General features: G+C 46.8%; 6 protein-coding genes across 6 annotated transcripts; 3 read left to right on the top strand and 3 right to left on the bottom strand.

Moving 5' to 3' along the window:
- Positions 1-478: 478 nt before the first annotated feature.
- V1508DRAFT_424581 (Decaprenyl diphosphate synthase-like protein) lies at positions 479-2,126 on the bottom strand. Its single transcript, XM_066941315.1, has 4 exons — positions 1,304-2,126; positions 1,111-1,251; positions 965-1,061; positions 479-916 (listed from the first exon to the last, which is right to left on the bottom strand). Exons 1-4 carry the CDS (start codon positions 1,992-1,994, stop codon positions 826-828), a joined length of 1,020 nt encoding a protein of 339 aa, XP_066793455.1. The 5' UTR covers positions 1,995-2,126; the 3' UTR covers positions 479-825.
- Positions 2,127-7,851: 5,725 nt separating this feature from the next.
- V1508DRAFT_406287 (major facilitator superfamily domain-containing protein) lies at positions 7,852-9,408 on the top strand (the record flags this gene model as incomplete). Its single annotated transcript, XM_066938765.1, has 2 exons — positions 7,852-8,080; positions 8,132-9,408. The coding sequence occupies 2 exons, from the start codon at positions 7,852-7,854 to the stop codon at positions 9,406-9,408; spliced, it is 1,506 nt and encodes a 501-aa protein (XP_066793454.1).
- A 235-nt stretch (positions 9,409-9,643) lies between these two features.
- On the top strand, positions 9,644-11,585 carry V1508DRAFT_424575 (major facilitator superfamily domain-containing protein; the record flags this gene model as incomplete). Its single annotated transcript, XM_066941314.1, has 2 exons — positions 9,644-10,318; positions 10,370-11,585. Coding segments are annotated over exons 1-2 (1,442 nt in total), but the record flags the coding sequence as incomplete, so codon positions are not given.
- A 325-nt stretch (positions 11,586-11,910) lies between these two features.
- Positions 11,911-14,036, top strand: V1508DRAFT_457734 (major facilitator superfamily domain-containing protein). Its single transcript, XM_066942690.1, has 2 exons — positions 11,911-12,616; positions 12,667-14,036. Exons 1-2 carry the CDS (start codon positions 12,388-12,390, stop codon positions 13,956-13,958), a joined length of 1,521 nt encoding a protein of 506 aa, XP_066793452.1. The 5' UTR covers positions 11,911-12,387; the 3' UTR covers positions 13,959-14,036.
- A 932-nt stretch (positions 14,037-14,968) lies between these two features.
- Positions 14,969-16,521, bottom strand: V1508DRAFT_434794 (major facilitator superfamily domain-containing protein; the record flags this gene model as incomplete). The annotated part of the gene is made up of 2 exons (XM_066942039.1): positions 14,969-16,286; positions 16,343-16,521. 2 exons carry the CDS (start codon positions 16,519-16,521, stop codon positions 14,969-14,971), a joined length of 1,497 nt encoding a protein of 498 aa, XP_066793451.1.
- A 1,038-nt stretch (positions 16,522-17,559) lies between these two features.
- On the bottom strand, positions 17,560-19,417 carry V1508DRAFT_375805 (alcohol acetyltransferase). The gene is made up of 2 exons (XM_066937582.1): positions 19,235-19,417; positions 17,560-19,178 (listed from the first exon to the last, which is right to left on the bottom strand). The coding sequence occupies exons 1-2, from the start codon at positions 19,275-19,277 to the stop codon at positions 17,896-17,898; spliced, it is 1,326 nt and encodes a 441-aa protein (XP_066793450.1). The 5' UTR covers positions 19,278-19,417; the 3' UTR covers positions 17,560-17,895.
- Positions 19,418-19,776: the final 359 nt, after the last annotated feature.

Here is a 19,776-nt window from a genome sequence, read left to right as displayed (position 1 = left end):
GGTTACCCTACTTTTCTAATTAGCTGTGTTAATTCCAAATTAGGAAATCGACATACTTAAACCAGAAGAGTCTGTAAATGCAGTCCTCGTGCGGCATGGTGCCTGCCCGACGCGCAATAAAACGCGTAAACTACCATATTCATCACGTCTCAATAACTACAAATTCCCGTAGGCCGTAGAGTGCATCCAAGTAAGAAGTCCATAAAGACCATAATGCAGTCTCTTAATGGAAGAATAAATGTTATAAGAGGCTCGGCATAATCAATCTGACTGCTCGAGCGTGTGCCGGTGAAGATCAGCATCATATTCTAGATGGGAGGAGCTTCACTAATTGCTCGAAATCCATCTAAGCCAGTCCGCAATCTGCATGCTCCGTTTTTCTGGCCGCACATTCAGCTTCAGAGATATTAGCTAAACGAGCGAGTACAGGTTGACCAGATAGTCATTTACGCTATGTTCGGGACTGTGAGCTTTTGCAATCATCTTCCAAACAAACTATCGACACACGAATGGACGCAATTGCAATTGTGTCTGCTTTTGAACTAACGAACGAACTAGAAGACAGCAACTTGTAACTTGCGTTGCCCGATATTACATTACATTTCATAAATAAATTTTCTATTTTAACTTTCTGTCACAGAGCAATTTCGTCCATCCACCATGTACATAAATTCTAGAATCCTTATAAACATAAAACGATAGCAAATATATATACCTTGCAAATAAATCATAGCGCCGCCGTGCCACTTGCTAACTCCATGCAAAACCACAATTATTATGTAGTGCGTCTCTGACATTATATCATAACAATTCGAACAGGATAAATTACCTACCGACATTAATCTTGCACTTGGAATATCGGCGAATGCCACGAAGCAAGACATTGTAAGTAACTGAGTTGTTGTATGGAGCGTAACTGCGTTTTATGTTAGCTCGTTCGAGAACTGGAGACAAGAAAACTTACTAGATCTCGGAGAGACGGATCTGCCATGGAGGGAAACCGTCGAGATCAAGCTTGGGACCAAACAAGACAATGAGCTCGGGCTCAGTAATGACCAATTCTAGTAATAATTAGACTGGCTTCGTCAAGATCAATGTTGGGGCTCTTACGGTTTGCAAGTCTGTCGACATTGTCGACAGTGAGCTTTGATGGCTCAAATTCGCCCTTTGCAGCCTTGTAGGCAAATTCGCGCGTAAGTTCAACCAGAAATTCACGGCCATCTTGTTGGGAGATGAATGCAATGTCGATATCTACAATAACTTCGTTAGTTATCCAATAAATTGCTGAAATAACCGCACTTACCAGGATCGGTGGCCATTTCTTCTGGATAGACGGTCTTGTCATGTGGAGTACTAAGCTTAACAACGGGGATTGTCTCTCCGTAATAGGATTTTAGTGTCCTGTTGATGACCTTGTACGTGGCCTCGTGCAACTTATTAAGCTTGCCGGTGCGCTCGTACACCGTGAGAGTCTTGACACACGCGCCAATTGACCAGGAGACAACGTCAGCAACTTGTTCCATCAATCCTTCGATACCACCACCTTCTTCATTTTCCTTGTAGTTGAGGATGATACCAACATGTTGGGGGGTCTTTGCGAGACCTTTGATATCCTGGGCGATCAGTTGCGGCGTGCGATGATGGTGATAGAGGAAGGCGAGAAAGTTATTCTTGGCTCTGTAGTATTGGCGGGCAAAGAGATAGTAGAAAGACAGAATGATGTGCAGGAAGATGAGAACGGTGTGATAGATGTGGAAGACGGCGAGCTGGAAGAGGTTGCTTGGTATTTGTGCTGGCGAGGTACCTAGCGGGACGAGATTGATGAAGAGAAAGTCCTTGATGCGGGTAACAAACCCAGCCGATTGTCTTGCTTTCGTTGCACCCATTTCTGAGCTCCGTTTGGACGAGGACGAGGAGGTTGCTGGCGATTGTGATGGAGGCGGCCGTGGTTTGAGGTTGCCCTTGACTTCAGGTGACGCAGCGGCAGGCGACATCTTTATAGACGAGCGGGCACGAGCCCAATAAGCGGGCGGAACGCAGTAGCAGTAGCAAAAGGCGACGCGAGAGCAAGACGTGTACGACTCTGGGACAGAATAAAGTGCAGATTCGTGTCAACCTCGCACAGGATACATTGACTGCGAAAGTGGCCACGAACATGTTTTCGGTGCGGCGTCCTCGCCCAAAGCCGCAGTCGGTTGATGTCGACGCCGCAGCTCACATCCTCAACCAACAACATTAATAGTGGTATAGGCGAATACTAGTCTAACACTCAACATATAATACTTAGTCAGTCTCGATGGTGGGAGCAATATTATCGGAACTGCGTGGATCAGCAGACTTGGAAAAATCCTCGTGGGCAGCAATCCTGCGTAACCTTGGTAGATTCCAATCAACACGCAGAACTTGGCTCTTCGGTAGCACAACAACTACAACTACGATTTCATCTGCTTACGAATGGGTTGCCTCTGAATGTCCGCAGATGATTACTGGCTATGTTAATGACCTGCGTTTGGTGTAGCTGTACTCCTTTTGACAACTGATCGTGCTTTTCTGTCCATGGACTTAACAGCCAGATCTCGGTGTACATTATGGGGAAGTATATTTATTTCTGACTGCTGTTGTCCGTACAGATTATACGACTTTTTTACATAGATGCTAGTTGGTCATAGATTTGTTGGTCAATGATTGTCGAGCGAATAATAATCCGGTCCATTTAATCCTGAATCTGTTAAGCTCTGAGGATCAACCTCCAACCGACTAAATCTATCTCAAACTCGACAACACTATATATTATTACCATACCGAGGAAAATCACTACCATTACTGCAAGAAGTGCAATGAGCAATTGACGTTCAGCTACAACGCGAGCACATCGACCACGCAAATGCAGTAGGGACTGCCATGAGACGGCTGACCCTGGGCTTCAATTGCCAGCATCGTGCCGTTATCGAAGTGGAAGCTGCCGGGAGCAAGGTTGACGAAAACTGGATGGAGAGGAACCAATTACTGCACATATGATTCGCCTCAGTACAGTCGACTACAGCTGGAATTCTGTCCATGTACAAAACTTTAATGTCTAAGTTCCTGCTTTGGTTTCATAGCAACAATATTTTGCAGTATCGAACACGTAATTTGTCATGGCTAAGTCGATGTAATGGTCTGATGATTACAGGCGTGATTATGACCATCAAGAAGTTCCAGTGGCAGTTGTCGCTTGTAGCGGAAGGATCTCAGGATTCCCGTGGCATGCAGTTAGCTGAAGCGCCAAATCCGCAGAGACTTAGACGGTCAATGAAGCAAGATGGGACGGCGTATGCTATCGTGTAAATAATAATGATAGCTCCAACAGGAATCATTGCGAGATTGTGATCCAGACATACAAATCTACGCGAGCGTAATGTATACTATATTCATTGATGCGACGGCTGCCTTTGAAAGTAATGAATCAAAACGATGAGACTGTCTAGAATAATACAGACATTTACGGCGTGAACATTGCGCCATACGCCAACAGAACACGGCGTCCGGTCCGAATCAGTTGAGCCAACAGTGGCCATGCAGTCATAGACAGGTCCAGCGTGACATTCCTTACCGTCCTTTAAACCCATTGCAGAATACGTAACATCAAGGATTTCCTTGAAAGAAAGTGCGTGCCGACAGAGCACTAACCAATCTCTGATCGCACGGCTTCTCCTGGATAATTGGGTCCGATATCTCGTAAATTCTGTCAATATATCAAAAACGCAACATCCTCTGGCAGGACAGAAAGTATTTTCCGAAGAGACAGTCACATTGAATATTGTTTGGATTTCTAATTCTCATCGCCGTTCTGACGCATCGCTTGTAACTCACCAACAACCGACTTATGAATAGGCAAGGGGGGCCATTTATAACTCTGGCAGGCCGGAGCCCTTTGATGCGCTTGGTACGTCACTTTTCAGCTGTGCGTGTTGCATTTCCTTAACACGTTGGACTAGATAAAGCAAGTGTGCCTATGACTTTTGAGTGAGCACTTAATTGTATTACTCGTATGCAGATGTAGAAATAACGCCGAATACCTACTTGTGTTTATAGAAACTTGCCCGTATAACTTTTTAATCATACTATAGAAATTCTCAACGCAATTGGTAATGTCGATCTGTAATATGGCAGAAAGTTGACAAGATAAACTGCTCACATGTCTCTCTCCTGCCATTCGTTTCGAATATTCCCTCCCGCGATCGTTGGCGCAGCTCGCGATCTCGTTATCACATACGATTTCCGTTGTCCGAGATGCAAAGACAGCAATCGGTCAAACCAAACCAACCTGACCCAAAACCAACCATACTACACATAACTCCTCGACCGACGGCAGTTGCTCGAAACATGTTTGGATAGACTGCCAGATGGAATCGTGAAACAAAGTTGCCCAATGGGCGAACCTCTCTGGTGCGCTGATACTACGCACGACCACCATCGCTCGAACAAAAGTCTTCTTGTCATAAGACGTGGAATTTCCCTTGCACGGATTCAAACTGTGCGACGACGCTGCAGATGTCAGTCTTAACTCCAGTCTTCCCGGCCACGAGAATACTTATATTAGTAGTGAGTATTGACCGATTTAGGATATCGCGACGTACACTCCGTCCCCTTTCTGACGCAGAGAGCTTCAAATTCGGGCCACCGACTTGACTGTGATTCTGTTACATCACCAAGGTCGACGCTCTCTTTGTCCCTCGTCTCATAGGAATCCCCGTACTCCTCGCCGTCGTAGGAGACCATGCTTCTCTTGTGATAGCTGCTGCTCCGTGGCTTTCTCGGTGTTCCGGAAGTCAAGTTGCTTGACTGCTGACATATGTAGCATTTTCGAGAACATTTATCGGCAATGTTTCATGACGTTCTGCTGAATATGCCAAATTGAAAGTTGGCGGAAATTTGCAAGTGCTTTCAGCAACTCCTTGTCGACATGAGTGATCCTCAACAGGTCCTTATCACTATCTTGTCAATTCCAGGCACGCCAAGTCGCAATTTAAGTGCGCCCAGACGTGGTAGGAGTAGACGTCTGCAGTTTCCTTGCCGATAAGTTCCGAGCGCCTATGCCGGCTTTGCCCTTGCCTAAATGTTATCTCATCCAGCACAACTCACTGTGTATTGGAGTGTTTCCGACTAAATGCAATTACACGTGAGTCTTCGTACAATTAACTGTACAGCAAGCTCAGCAATCTGCACAAGAGCCAATGCGCACAGGAACGAAGTGCAGGAACTTGTCAGATTGGCTCCAATCACTTTTGGTAAAAGGTTTCGGAGCCTGCTGTTTGACAATAATAAATTACTACTGATTAATCCGAGAAAGCAGGTCCTCAGTTCCACATGCATTTTACTTGTTTGACATGAAGGTTTACCAGCGCTACGTAATCTCTCGTGTGAGTCTGCCGGGCTGACTCGGGCGACCGCGTGGTGGCTGATAATAGTTGATGTGTCGGGGCGGGGCAAAACATCATGCACAGAGCTTACGTGCCAAGGGTAATGAGATATTATACCGACAGACACCAATACTATGTGAATTGAGCATCAATGGTCCCGCTCGTTGATAAGAGTATGTTATTCTCCCCACAAATTTGTAATTGCAAGGCCAATTTACGCTCTGATCGCGGCCATTGGCAGGCAGACCAAGGCAGGAAGTCCAGGGTAGCGGATATGTGCCGCAGTGCTTTCAATCCAATTTAAAGTTTCGAGATCGGCTATCTATAACTCTATTTGCCAGGCAATTGCGATTGCTGGTTAAGATGGACAGACTTTGGCGTTGGCACTAGCGAAAGTGAAGCGAGCGAAGGCTTACGAAGCCGGCAATACACCCGCATTTGTCTAGCTCGAACGAGTTAGGAGTCGAATCCACGAAGTTAATCTTCGATTTGCTGAGTGAGCCATCACGAGGTGGGCATCCGGAAGACGTGCCAAGACCAAATGTCTGAGTCGACCGGACGCCGCCTTCGGCAAAATGAGCTAGGGGCTGCTCAAACGAGTAGCTGGATGCCTGTGGATTGCTTCCCGACTAATTAATACCAGAATCGGATGCAGGCATCTACATAGCTGTGCAGAATCGTGGAAATAAATGATAACTGCACAACGCTTCAGAATTAAAGCTAGCTTACCGGCGCTAAGAGTCAGAGACCAGTCCAATCGAAGTTAAATCATTTATATAGTTAGTATACATGAAACACACCAGACTCGCCAAGGCCCTATCTCAATCGGGAGAATGTCTGGCGCAAAATGAACTAACGGTTACTCTAACAGGAAGCTGGATGCCTCTGGCTTCGGAATAAACATACCGTCCGGGTTTTATTAACAAAGCTGTAGGCGCCAAATCCTTCACGGTACAGTCGTTCGCTTCGTAGAACCATTAGCCATGCAACGCGAGGTTGATTATTTTGCGTCATCTGTTATCGGGTCTGTGTGCGATGCGGTGAAGGGCGAGTGCTCTGCGGACCGTGCGATCGTGTCTGGCGGCCGAGATAGTGAGCGACCAACAGCTGTTTAGAATTTACATGCGCACCGGCCGTCCAAGTAGTAGTGTGATAGGTGGACAGGCCACTGCCGCCCAAAGACACCATGATAAGCAAATAATCATTATACTGATAAGACACACACCATCGTGCCAAATTAGATGGTTAAACAGCTTCAAAACCGAAGTGGAAGGACTGCGCTAAAAGCAGTAGCGTAGTGTTACTTCGATACAAATTCGTACGATAGCAGGCATGAGCATCGGGGGCCAAGAGCACGTGATTCGAGATAAGGGTGAGATTCTCGTGGCAGCGCTAAAGCGGTACGGTAGCACAGGTTTGCAGGTACGGTACCACGGTCTCAGTGGTCCTGAGCGAGGTACTCGCACTGCGCCGTCTGGCTTATCGGAGCTAGCCATTATAATCCGCACACAAACACGGTCGCGAGTCGCCCACCACAGACGATCTCACATAGTCAAGATAGTGCTGCTAAGCCCATTTCAGTGAGTTTTCTACCTACCTCTGTGGCGAGGCGAAGGTTCCATTGTCCCAGTCACTGACTAGTGTTTACGTCGATTACAATAGCTGTCATGCATCTCTCTCTTGTCACCGGACACTCGCAATCCCCCGATAGATTTAAGGGACTCTGATATGACAAAAATCGCAGGAAATATAAAAGCGCACTTGTGTCGTTGCCAGACATACAGCCCCCTGTAGAAAGCAAGCTGGATGGCCAGGTGCCGCAAACCTTCGGTAATTGGTTAAATCAAAATTAGCTTTAAGTATAATTTTTAAGTGGGTTTATCTCCTTTGTAGATACCTGCTTGACTCGCTCGTGCGCCACTATGATAATGAGACAAAGGATAAAACTCTGCCTTGTTCGTGGTGCATATGCCGCATCTATCTTGCAACAATGCTGCTACCGCAAGATGACTAGGACGGCCCGTGGGTCATCTGGTTGCTCTACTCCCATATTCCTCTTCTGCGATGTACTCTTCTTCGCATAGCAACCAGATCTACTTGAGTCCTCTGATTCGGACACCGTATTAAATTTACTTTCTTCTTGTCGCCCCCACTCTGTCTACTGATTCTGGTACTTCGACCACGTTGTACACTATACTTTGCTATTATCAAACAATACTGTTGTCTCAGTTATCTTCTGCCACCCGGACTGTCAATTTACGCAAAAGCCATGCCGGCAAACCGAACTCGTGCCGATAAGATAGTGCAGAAGAAGTTATTTCGACTCAAGTCGAACCGTGGAAATAAATACTCCATCTGTCGCCGCCGTCCAAGACCATTCTCTTACTATTGCTTGGCTCGTAGCTCCCAGTAGTCTTCTCCTTCTTGGCTCTCGCGATCGATATCCAACATGGGTGCATTAGACAGGTTTGCTGAATTTATCGATTGGTACCCCAAGGGTATGTCAAAGGAGGAGCGCCACTTGGTGTACAAGATTGACTGGCTTGTCCTCTCTTTCTCCTGCATTGCCTTCTTTACAAAGAATTTGGACGTCTCCGCCCTGAGCAATGCGTACTATGCTGGTATGGGTGACGATCTTCACCTCGATGGCAACAAGCTTCAATTTGCCACTTCTATGTGTAAGTCATTTGCTGTGAATCGCGTCGGGATCACGTACTAACACTGGTTAGACTATGTCGGCTATGCTATTTTCCAGATTCCTTCCAATATTGTTCTCACTCGCCTTCCGGCCGAGTACTATCTTCCTGCCTTTGAGGTCATGTGGGGTCTCTTTACCTTGGGAACTGCGTTCGTCAAGTCTTATAACCAGTTATTGGTCATGCGATTCTTCGTCGGATTCACTGCTACTGCATGCTGGGTTGGCAACGCACACATTGTGAACTCGTGGTACACTCGCCAGGAGCTAGGAAAGCGAAATGCTATTTATGGCTGTGTTTATCCTCTCGGAGCCATGTTCGCCGGTTATCTTCAAGCAGCTGCGTACAATAACTTGAATGGCGCCCATGGTATGGCCGGTTGGAGATGGCTCTTTATCATTTGTACCATCATCACCATTCCGTGTGCCCTCATCGGCGTTTTCTTCTGCCCTAACGTTCCTGACCGTACGCGCTCGAGATACTTAACAGAGCGCGAGAAGCAACTAGCGGTTGAGCGTCTGTTGAAGGATGGCTTTGCTAAGACCCGTGGCATCGGCCGTAGTTTGTTCAAAAGAATTTTTGGCGACTGGCGCATATACGTCTTCTTTGTAGTTGGAAATCTTTACTGGATGACTCCTTATCCTTCTGGCTTGCCATATGGGCTTTGGCTCGACTCCCAGAAAGAAAAGTACTCCCCGGCTATGGTCAACAATCTTTCCACCATCACTTATGCTGCTACGATTGTGTCGACTATGGTTTGCGGTTTTTACTCTGACTGGCGCCAGAACAGATGGGAGACGATGCTGTACGGCGGTATCCTCATCTTGATTTGCAATGTTCTTCTCTTGGTCTGGAACGTACCCGGTGGAGCCAAGTTCTTCGCCTTCATTGGTCTTGGCGTGGCGAACGGTCCCACTAACTTAATTGTTCCTTGGTTGGCGGAGTTTATGTCGCATGATCTTGAAGCTCGTTCGACTTCTATCGCCATAGTTAACGTTGGATGGGTCGTGATTAACTGTGTCGTTCCTATCATTGCGTGGCCCATTCCTTCTGCTCCAAGATTTTTGGGTGGTTATATTTGGTCTGTTGTCATGTCGGTGATTGAGATTGTTCTCCTGCCTCTTCCTATGATTTTGGAGCGAAGAGAGCTAAAGAGGGGAATTAACTACGCGCGTATGGTTGTTGAGGAAAGTGGCCTGGCCCCTGCAGGTCTTGAGGAGAAGACCAAGGGCGTTGATGATCAGTCGCTTGAGGAGCCTACTCGGGCTGCGAATGAAAAGGAGGTTGAGGTCAATGCTATTGCTGTCTAAACGAGTTATAAGGCTCAAGTATTAGTTTGTGCTTTTATATATGCATGCCTGTCATTTAATGTAATATCATTTCCCATTAATCCTTTGGAATTTTCATATATACCTCTTCGTGTGCATATCAATGCGATAATAGATCGACATAGAGTGCGTTTCCAAAATTGGACAAGAAACCTAACCCAAGCACCGATGCATTACAATAACCCTGTACTTGTATGCTACGGGGTTTCTTGGCTCGCACACTTGCAATTGCTTGGCTGTATCTGTTGAGACCGGAATACACCACTAGCTCACACAGAAGATTATGAATTACTTGGTACGTACCATACATAGTCTCTGTCTTCGCTAGTCCTCGCCACGGCCAAGCCGCCCTGTTGCGACTCTGTGCTTGTGACACAAACGAGATACTCTATCTACATATCGATAAGGAGACAGAGTCCTTGTAACATAGTTATGTGTACTTTTCTTCATACTTGTTTCAGTTATCTCTCGTTCTCTGAAGATGCCGCCCCGACAGTCGATATTGGCGCCAACACCAAACTCAATGTCAGAGTGAAGATAAACGGTGAATATAAATACCATCATCGACACCCCTAAGAGAATATCCTTGCTGTTTCTTGGCTGGTCAACTACTGGTCTCGAAGTTCTCATCTTTCTGGCATTTACACTTCGCGATCGATATCCAACATGGCACTAGACAAGTTTGCTGAATTTATCGACTGGTATCCGAAGGGTATGTCGAAGGAAGAGCGTCACTTGGTGTTCAAGATTGACTGGCTTGTCCTCTCGTTCTCCTGCATTGCCTTCTTTACCAAGAACTTGGATGTATCGGCTCTGAGTAATGCATACTACGCTGGTATGGGTGACGATCTTCACCTCGATGGCAACAAGCTTCAATTTGCCACTTCTATGTGTAAGTCATTTGCTGTGAATCGCGTCGGGATCACGTACTAACACTGGTTAGACTATGTCGGCTACGCTATTTTCCAGATTCCTTCCAATATTGTTCTCACTCGTCTTCCGGCCGAGTACTACCTTCCCGCTTTTGAGGTCATGTGGGGTCTCTTTACCTTGGGCACTGCGTTCATCAAATCTTACAAGCAGTTATTGGTCATGCGATTCTTCGTCGGATTCACTGCTACTGCATGCTGGGTTGGCAACGCACATATTGTGAACTCTTGGTACACTCGTCAGGAACTGGGAAAACGCAATGCTATCTACGGATGTGTCTACCCTCTCGGAGCCATGTTCGCCGGCTACCTCCAAGCAGCTGCCTACAAAAACTTGAATGGTGCGCATGGGATGGAAGGTTGGAGATGGCTTTTTATTGTTTGTGCGATTATCACGATTCCATGTGCTCTCATTGGTGTTTTCTTCTGCCCGAACGTTCCTGATCGTACGCGCTCGAGATACTTAACAGAGCGCGAGAAGCAACTAGCGGTTGAGCGTCTGTTGAAGGATGGCTTTGCTAAGACTCGTGGCATTGGCAAGGGTTTGTTCAAGCGGATTTTCGGCAACTGGCGTATCTATGTTTTCTTCGTCGTTGGCAACTTGTTTTGGATGACTCCTTATCCTTCGGGCTTGCCATACGGGCTTTGGCTCGACGATCTGACGTTGGCCTCTGGGGAAAGCAAGTACTCACCTGATATGGTCAACAATCTTTCCACCATCACTTATGCTGCTACGATTGTCTCGACTATGATTTGTGGCTTCTACTCAGATTGGCGCAAGAACAGGTGGGAGACTATGTTGTACGGAGGTATCCTCATCTTGATTTGCAATGTCCTTCTCTTGGTTTGGAAAATCCCCGACGGAGCCAAGTTCTTTGCCTTCATTGGTCTTGGCGTTGCTAATGGTCCCACAAACTTAATTGTTCCTTGGTTGGCGGAGTTTATGTCGCATGATCTTGAGGCTCGTTCAGCTTCCATTGCAATTGTCAATGTTGGATGGGTCGTGATTAACTGTGTCGTTCCTATCATTGCCTGGCCCATTCCTTCTGCTCCAAGATTTTTGGGTGGTTATATTTGGTCTGTTGTCATGTCGGTGGTTGAGATTGTTCTCCTCCCCCTTCCTATGATTTTGGAGCGAAGAGAGCTAAAGAGGGGAATTAATTATGCGCACATGATTGCTGAGGAGAGTGGAATTGTTACCACTGGCCTCGAGGAGAAGACTAAGGGCGTGGATGATGAACAGTCACTTGAGGAGTCTGGTCAGGCGAAGAATGAGAAGGAGGTTGAAGTAAATTCAGTGTCTGTCTAGATTGGGTAGTGGATTGAATGTATATTCTTTAAATTCGTGTATCGCAATTAATGTCACAATACAATGTCAGTTTTATATTATGAGTTAGTTTTTGGTACTATATACTGGTGAAGAACGGGAGTTAACAGCGATACGGCCCGCCGACTATGGGGACATTGAGATCTAGAATACCCTAACCCAGTAGTCTGGACGCGGATTTCTTGTGCATTCTTGGCCGCCACCCTTTGTCCATTTTCAGTTTTCTTGTGTATTTTTGCCCATGGAATCTGAATTAGGACGCTCCTCCTAAAGATCTGGTGCGTACCAGATGTTTTAATGGGTTAAAGTCATATCGGCTCGACCGTACCACTGCATCGTTGATCACTCCCAGATTATGCGGGCAAGTACTTGCCCACATAGCTAACATATCGGATTAAGCAACTGTGTACTTTCCAACATAGTATTGTATACTGCGCCTCATTCTCAAATGATACTGTTTTCTCACGCTATCTTGCGTCCTTTGAATCTGAGGCTAAGGCTGTGTTGATATCCGCTCTGAAGCCTATTTTGCAAATCAGTGGTATGGAGATGCGATAGCGGAATATGTTATCGCGACTCAAGATGACCAGTACATAAATACTCCCGACATTGCCACCTCCAACTGAATTCATCGACTGTTTTTGGGCTCGTCACCGATCCTCTTGTCGTTTCCCACCTACTCTTTTGGATTTCTGAGTGTCGAATATGGGTGCCCTTGACAAATTTGCAGAATTTATCGACTGGTACCCGAAGGGTATGTCGAAGGAGGAGCGTCACTTGGTCTACAAGATTGACTGGCTGGTTCTCTCTTTCTCGTGCATCGCCTTCTTCACCAAGAACTTGGATGTCTCAGCCTTGACCAATGCATACTATGCTGGTATGGGCGACGATCTCAACCTCGATGGCAACAAACTGCAATTTGCTACTTCTATGTGTAAGTCACTGGCTTTGAATTTTGTGCACGTCTCTCACTGACTCTGTTAGACTTTGTTGGATATGCTCTTTTCCAGATTCCTTCTAATATTGTTCTTACTCGCCTTCCGGCGGAGTACTATCTTCCTGCTTTTGAGATTATGTGGGGACTTTTCACTCTCGGTACTGCGTTTATCAAAAATTATAATCAGCTTTTGGTCATGCGATTCTTCGTCGGGGTCACTGCTTGTTCCTGCTGGGTTGGTAATGCCCACATCGTGAACTCGTGGTACACTCGCCAGGAACTCGGAAAACGAAATGCTATCTACGGATGTGTCTACCCTCTCGGAGCTATGTTTGCAGGCTATCTCCAATCAGCGGCTTACCTGAATTTGAATGGTGCCCATGGGATGGAAGGTTGGAGATGGCTTTTTATTGTTTGTGCGATTATCACGATTCCATGTGCTCTCATTGGTGTTTTCTTCTGCCCGAATGTTCCGGATCGTACCCGCTCGAGATACTTAACAGAGCGCGAGAAGCAGCTATGTGTTGATCGTCTGCTAAAGGACGGCTTTGCTAAGACTCGTGGCATTGGCAAGGGTTTGTTTAAGAGAATTTTCGGCAACTGGCGCATATACGTTTTCTTCGTCGTTGGCAACCTGTTTTGGATGACCCCTTATCCTTCGGGCCTGCCATACGGGCTTTGGCTTGACGATCAGAAATTGGCCTCTGGGAAAAGCAAGTACTCACCTGATATGGTCAACAATCTTTCTACCATCAGTTATGCTGCTACGATTGTCTCGACTATGATTTGCGGCTTCTACTCAGATTGGCGCAAGAACAGGTGGGAGACTATATTGTACGGAGGTATCCTGATCTTGATCTGCAATGTTCTTCTCTTGGTTTGGAAAATCCCGGATGGAGCTAAATTCTTTGCCTTCATTGGCCTTGGACTGGCTAACGGTCCCACAAACTTAATCGTTCCTTGGTTGGCGGAGTTCATGTCGCATGACCTTGAGGCTCGATCGACTTCTATTGCCATTATTAATGTTGGATGGGTCGTGATCAACTGTGTCGTTCCTATCATTGCCTGGCCCATTCCTTCTGCTCCAAGATTTTTGGGTGGTTATATTTGGTCCGTTGTCATGTCGGTGATTGAGATTGTTCTCCTTCCACTTCCAATGCTTTTGGAGCAACGCGAGATAAAAAGGGGAATTAACTATGCTCAGCGGGTTATCGAGGAGAATGGTATGGTTGCTGCCGGCCTCGAGGAGAAGACTAAGGGTGTTGATGATCAGTCACTTGAGGAGAGTGGCCAGATGAAGACTGAAAAGGAGGTGAAGGTCACGCAGATTGCGGTTTAGACGGGATTGGAGAAATCAGTATTATCTTCTGTTTTATTTTGTACATGCAATACATTACTGCTATGCAATGTTTTCCCAATAATGAATCAATATCTGGCTATGGCCAGAAATAGGTCGTAAAGCTGCAACGAAGAATGTCCATCAATATCGCGAGGTAAGAGTCCCGACATCAGGTTACGGTCCCAACTTCGGTGTTGCCTTTCCGATATTGTATCCGACATAGTCCGAACCGTAAGGCGCCGTGACTCACCGAAGAAGCGGACCTCGACTTCTAGCTGACTGCCATGTTGAAGTTGCCAAGTTGGGGAGGAGTAGAATCGTGTTCTAGATCCGAGATATTTATTTGATATGCATTCCTGCCATTAAATTGAGGTGGCATGAGAACGAAGCACGTCCCGTATTATACTGTGATTTATCTGCCAAAACTTAGGCTCTTGGTCGATTTGCCGAAGTCATAGACTACTACCCAAACGGATGACTGCTGAGGAGCGCGAATTAGTGTGTAAGATTCCTTCGTCGTTGGCAATTTGTTCTGAATGACCCATATTCCTACAGTTCGCTCTACACGCTCTGGGTCGATTCCAAGGAGGGATAGGATCCTGCTATGGTCACAACTTGTCTACCGTCACGTATGATATGCTAACTTGCGTTGTGGATTCTATAGCCCCTAGGGTATTTGTTTAGACTAGAATCAGTCGAGCGTTCAAGGGTTCTATATTCTCACAGTCACTTATGCTGATGCCAGTTCTCATAGGCGAGCGAGCCACACAAGCGAGTCTGCCACGCCATAATAAAAGGCAGAAAAAGTTTTATTATGGTGTGGCACACTCGCTATGAAGTACGTTGTTCAATAAATGAAGTGCAGCATCATTGGCTACTGTTCAAAAATCTAAAAAGTGCAGCCGGCCGCACATTTTACCAACATCAATTAATTAATTTCATGCATTAGAATAGGAATCCAGAACATATAACCGAGAATGTGATACAAATAATTTACACCAAGCTTATCATTAAGATTTCTCCGAATCATTGGCAAGCTCTTTATTCGTCTCTTGGTCCTTAAGGTCTTCTTCTGATCCAGTCGCACCAAGCGATCCAGTCCACCCATTCTTCAGTAAGTACTCCTCAAACTTAGCGTCCTCGACCCGCAAGTCCTCTCCTGTGATGTGCGGAATGAAGAAGTATGTGACCAGAATACCAGAGACACCGCAGATGGCAGCGATAATAAATGTCCATTTCTTGCCCAAGTTAGCCTGAATAGGCTTGAAGCACTGGGTTCCGACGGCGGCGCCGACTTTACCAAGTGCGGCGGAGAGTCCATAGCATGTTCCGCGAACGGCAGTGGCATAGCTCTCGCTGGATAAAAGACCGATCATATCCCCAGGACCGAGATTGCCCATACTCATCATGAGACCATAGAAAATAACAAATAGTGGAACGATCTTCGACAATTGCTCGAAAGCGCAGCCAATGATGAGGCCGAAAATAATGTATCCAGAGAATCCGAGCATCATAGTGGCACGACGGCCAATGATATTGCACAGATAGGCGCCGACAAGAACACCTGGAAGAGCAATAGTACCGAGAAGTAGTTGCCACTCACCTGTCTTTTGCAGATTAGTGGCAGAGTCGGGAACGATGCTGGCAAGAATTGTGGCTGAGAAGACACCATTCGGGAAGGTAATAAAGTCGTACAAGAACCATGCACCGCATGTGCCTATGAGTGTCTTCCAGTAGTATTTGAGCACAAGAAAGTAGGGTACATTTTTCTTAATCGCACCCTTTTTGTAGAGATATGACGTGGCCATCTTCAGGCGGAAGTAAAACACAATTAGAGGGAAGATGCACCCGATTCCAAAGCTAACACGCCAAACAGTAGATAAATGGTTCTCTCCAGCAGCGGCAAGGACAATCAAAAAGATAGAGATCGCAAGAGGTCCGCCGAACGCTAGCGGAAAGTTGGTGACCATGATGAAAATGGGACCCCGCTTTGTGAGCGCGGCCTCGTTGGCTGCCTCGGAGGCTGCGGTTGACGAGGCAGGATATTCACCTCCGGTGCCGAATCCAACCATACCACGCGAAACGACTAACATCCAGAACATTCCTTCAATGGTCTTGCCGTGTGCCGCAGTCGCGAGAATGCCGCCAACGACAATGAGGACGGTTGTTGCGACAAGAGCAGTTTTGCGCCCCATATAGTCACACGTCAAGCCGATCACGACTTGACCGATAATCTCGCCGACGAGGAGCGCGTTCGATACACGAGTCGAGACGGTCGACGTATATTGCTTCTTGTATTCGATGCCGAAGAGCACGTTCGTCATAGTCCTAACATGTCATTAACCGAGGGTACATGGCACAGGTAAAGAGACGAGCGCACTCACATCAAACTGTTCTGATAGCCGTCACTGATCAGGGCAGCACCTGCGCACACGATAGAGAGGATAGCGGCCAGACGCTGCACTTTGGATGGCTTCGGCGTATACATCTCCAGGTCGGGCTGATGCTGCTCACCGTCAGCCGTGATGTCGTTGGAGCTGAAGGAAGCGTTCGTGTTGCCCATCTTCGCAAACTAGTGCCGCAGCTATTGAGACGATCGAGGTTATGATGGACGGAACAAAAAATGAAGCCGGTCAGTATTTGAATCAGCCGGTAAGGACGGCTATGATCAGATAGGAGATGACATGACTGAACAGATTAGGAGCCACGTGGGACGACGAACCGCGGAGGGAAGTCCATGGGAATAGTGGCACTTCGCAGTAGCAAGCTCACGAGACCGAGACACCAAATGGCGAGGAAACTGTCGACTTTTTCCGAGATGTCCATTGTTGGCGTGGCCACAGCCGATGCGGCGCGATACTTGGCACTCATATTCCTTGCATTCGGATGCAGCACCGAAGTGCCGTTGGAACAACAACGTGGGACGATCCCGCCACGTGCGACAATCACAGTGTATTGTATGGCTGGCAACACGCTCCCACCCAGCATGATCACCATTCTCCGGTGTGGCGCAACAAGCAGAGGCGGTAGTCGGCCTTAATTCTGCCGGCGAACACGCGCTGATTGCTTGAGATGTCTGTCTGTTGTCACATATTTTCGTTCCACACTTTCGGGTAACTAGGGTCTGGCTATGAAATGCAGTGCGTACGGAGCGTCGAGCTATCTAGGCCCCATAATAGAATTGTGACAATCTTTTGTGCTGATCTGTGCTAAACTGGGTGGCGAAGCAGAATCAACCATTCGACTACGACGGGCTGCAGACATCTGAATTCGTGAAATAAAAGGTGAAGCCTGCAGAGATGAAACTCAGAACTAGATATGTTTGTTCGTCTAATTTAGGGCCACGACTGCATACTATTCTGTCACAAACTCGCCGCTTGCCAGATATCAGGACCCAGTAACGTGGCCCAATGTAATTATCGTTGTCTCCAATATCAACCCCTCGTGCTTGAATCATACCTCGCCAGGGTCCAATCATCTATTAAAGCATCCGCACACCTGGAATTTGCTCGTGTGCTGCGTCGCCCTCATAAGAGTCCTAGACCCTCGATCGAGTTTGGTCACACTCTATATATTTTGAAAGTTTAGTATATTTAACTGTGGTAACCGAATAGGTCCATTTGGATGGCAACGCTCACTACCCAGACGACGATGGTTTATAGTGGTTGCCGGGGTTAAATCGTGTCAAGTTAATATAGATCAGCACTCTCCACTCACCGACGAGGATGGCTAGTTCCCGTGCCTGCAATTACTCATGCAAGACATCTCGAATTTTTTGGGCGACGGATCGATGTTATGTACCTCAACTCCGGAATTAATAGAACAACGCTATTACAAGACATTACTCATCATCGCAATAGCTCTAGAACTCTATTCATCTCTAAGCCCAATTCTATAAATATATCATTCCGTCGTTACACCGCGAAAGGTTTCCAAATCATTCTCTTAGTGCCGCATCCTCCAAAAGTTCAGCCAATATTTTCTTCACCTCTTCCGTAATCGCATCACACTTGCCTTTGCCTGTCACACTCTCGGCGCATCCAACAACTATCGTAATATCGCCGCCTAAGACACCAACGCAGTTCATTTTAACTGGCGGCATAATCGGGGCGTTTGACTGCGAGAATCCCACACTCTGCACCTCAAAAGCCCCGCCGTTCGGAAACTTAAACGCTCCGAGGTTGGAGAGTGCTATGTCGTTTTCACGGGCCTTACCTATCTTTGATTGCATCACTTCCCGAATCCTGCCGACCTGCGGTACCAGATTCTCCAAAATGAAAGATTTTGTGTGATCACCGCTGCTGGCTTTCACTTTCTCGTCGAAACGGATGACTTCTTCCCAGCTGAGCGATGTCGATCGTTGGGCGGGTGAGATCTCTTTGAAATGGTACAGATAGTTGCCCATTATTGACTCTGGATCAGGGTATTGCGCGGGGAAGAATCGTCGGGAGCTGATAGGGATCATTGTATCGAACCCTTCCGGTGTGGGGTAAACACGGGACATGGCTGTGAGAAGAACGGTATGGAACAGAGCCGTAAGGGCGACTTTGCGCTTACGACATTCCATCAAAAGTGCCGTGACTGAGGAGCGAGGAACACTGACTATACGCCACTGATCACCGGAAGTTGGGTAGGAATATGGCGCAAATATGCTTGGGAGACGTAGAGGTGTAGTTGGAACTGCTGGCGGTATCCAGTTGGGATTCGGTGGAAGTATGTCGTCGATAACCGGATTCGGCTCAACCAGAGGGTCAAACTTGGCCAAAGAACGAACGTCCTCTTCCACAATCTCGTCATTCAAATATTCTGCCAATTGGACCAAAAAAATTGCACCAGAAACGCCATCTAAGGCGCCGTGATCAAACGCAAAAACCACTGTCTTCTCATTCAACACCCACACTTTCCATAGCGGAGTCTCAAGTTCGGAATAATCAAAATTGGCTTTGTCGAATTCTGTCATCAATTGCTCCATGTTGATCTCTGGCATCGTCCGATATTCCACGACTTTTTCGAAGTCAATTGTGTCAAAATACGCCAACGTAGGATAGTCAGCAAGGGGATTGAGAACGTGCACTCGCATCGCCGGATTCTTCGACACTAACTTGGTCAGTGAATAATATATTCGTGGCCGCGAGATGGGTGAATTGAAAGTCGCCCACATCACAACATCTGTGTAGTAGTCCAAAGTCCTCCGCTGAATAAAGAAAGTTTCCAGGAGACCTGTCGTCGTTAGTTCTTCTGCACACTCCTGCCTGAAAAGATCGAGGAGAACGCACCAGCTCTCCTGGTCAGAACGTAGTTTTTCTGGGGAACAGTCATCGCGGCAGGATACAATAATCCACTGGAACACAAAGACGTAAATAATGTCGGACGTTGTCGGACCGTGAGCGTTGCTCGAGAATGGCTCACACTTCACTGGGAATGGCGGCCGCAAACTTCAACCCTGTTTAGTCATTTTCTGCAGCGTGAAGTTGAGCCGCCGACAACGATCAAAATTTTCACACAAATTACATACACTATAAAAATAGCAGAGAACGATATACGAAGCAACATATAATTTACGGTCTAAGTGATCACTGTCGTTTTCGAGAAAGATCTGTGAATATGCTGCATTTCAGCATGTGCTCGGAGATTAGCTGCATGGACCTGTCTAATTCTAACGAACAAGAACTAACGTAGTCCACAAGCGAGCTGCGCACCCAAGCGAGTTGCGCACTTGACCACGTTCGAAGTTCCACAAGTCCACGATAACACAGAAAATCAATTGAATCTACTCTGAATCCTCATCATTGGACGTCTCCAATACTTCTTGACAAGT

The sequence above is a fragment of the Lipomyces doorenjongii genome (genome assembly GCF_038497915.1).
Source record: "Lipomyces doorenjongii strain NRRL Y-27504 unplaced genomic scaffold V1508scaffold_70, whole genome shotgun sequence".
NCBI classification, from domain to species: domain Eukaryota; kingdom Fungi; phylum Ascomycota; class Lipomycetes; order Lipomycetales; family Lipomycetaceae; genus Lipomyces; species Lipomyces doorenjongii.
This window is presented reverse-complemented; position numbering and strand designations above follow the sequence as displayed.

Bases quoted from the DNA above. Each gene is read 5' to 3' on its own strand.
- V1508DRAFT_424581 (XM_066941315.1), bottom strand. From the start codon at position 1,994: ATGTCGCCTGCCGCTGCGTCACCTGAAGTCAAGGGCAACCTCAAACCA. The intron at 1,062-1,110 runs GTAAGAGCCCCA...AATTATTACTAG, and splicing joins TGTCGACAGACTTGCAAACC to AATTGGTCATTACTGAGCCC. The intron at 917-964 runs GTAAGTTTTCTT...CATAAAACGCAG, and splicing joins ATCCGTCTCTCCGAGATCTA to TTACGCTCCATACAACAACT.
- V1508DRAFT_457734 (XM_066942690.1), top strand. From the start codon at position 12,388: ATGGGTGCCCTTGACAAATTTGCAGAATTTATCGACTGGTACCCGAAG. The intron at 12,617-12,666 runs GTAAGTCACTGG...TGACTCTGTTAG, and splicing joins GCAATTTGCTACTTCTATGT to ACTTTGTTGGATATGCTCTT.
- V1508DRAFT_375805 (XM_066937582.1), bottom strand. From the start codon at position 19,277: ATGACTGTTCCCCAGAAAAACTACGTTCTGACCAGGAGAGCTG. The intron at 19,179-19,234 runs GTGCGTTCTCCT...TAACGACGACAG, and splicing joins CGTTCTGACCAGGAGAGCTG to GTCTCCTGGAAACTTTCTTT.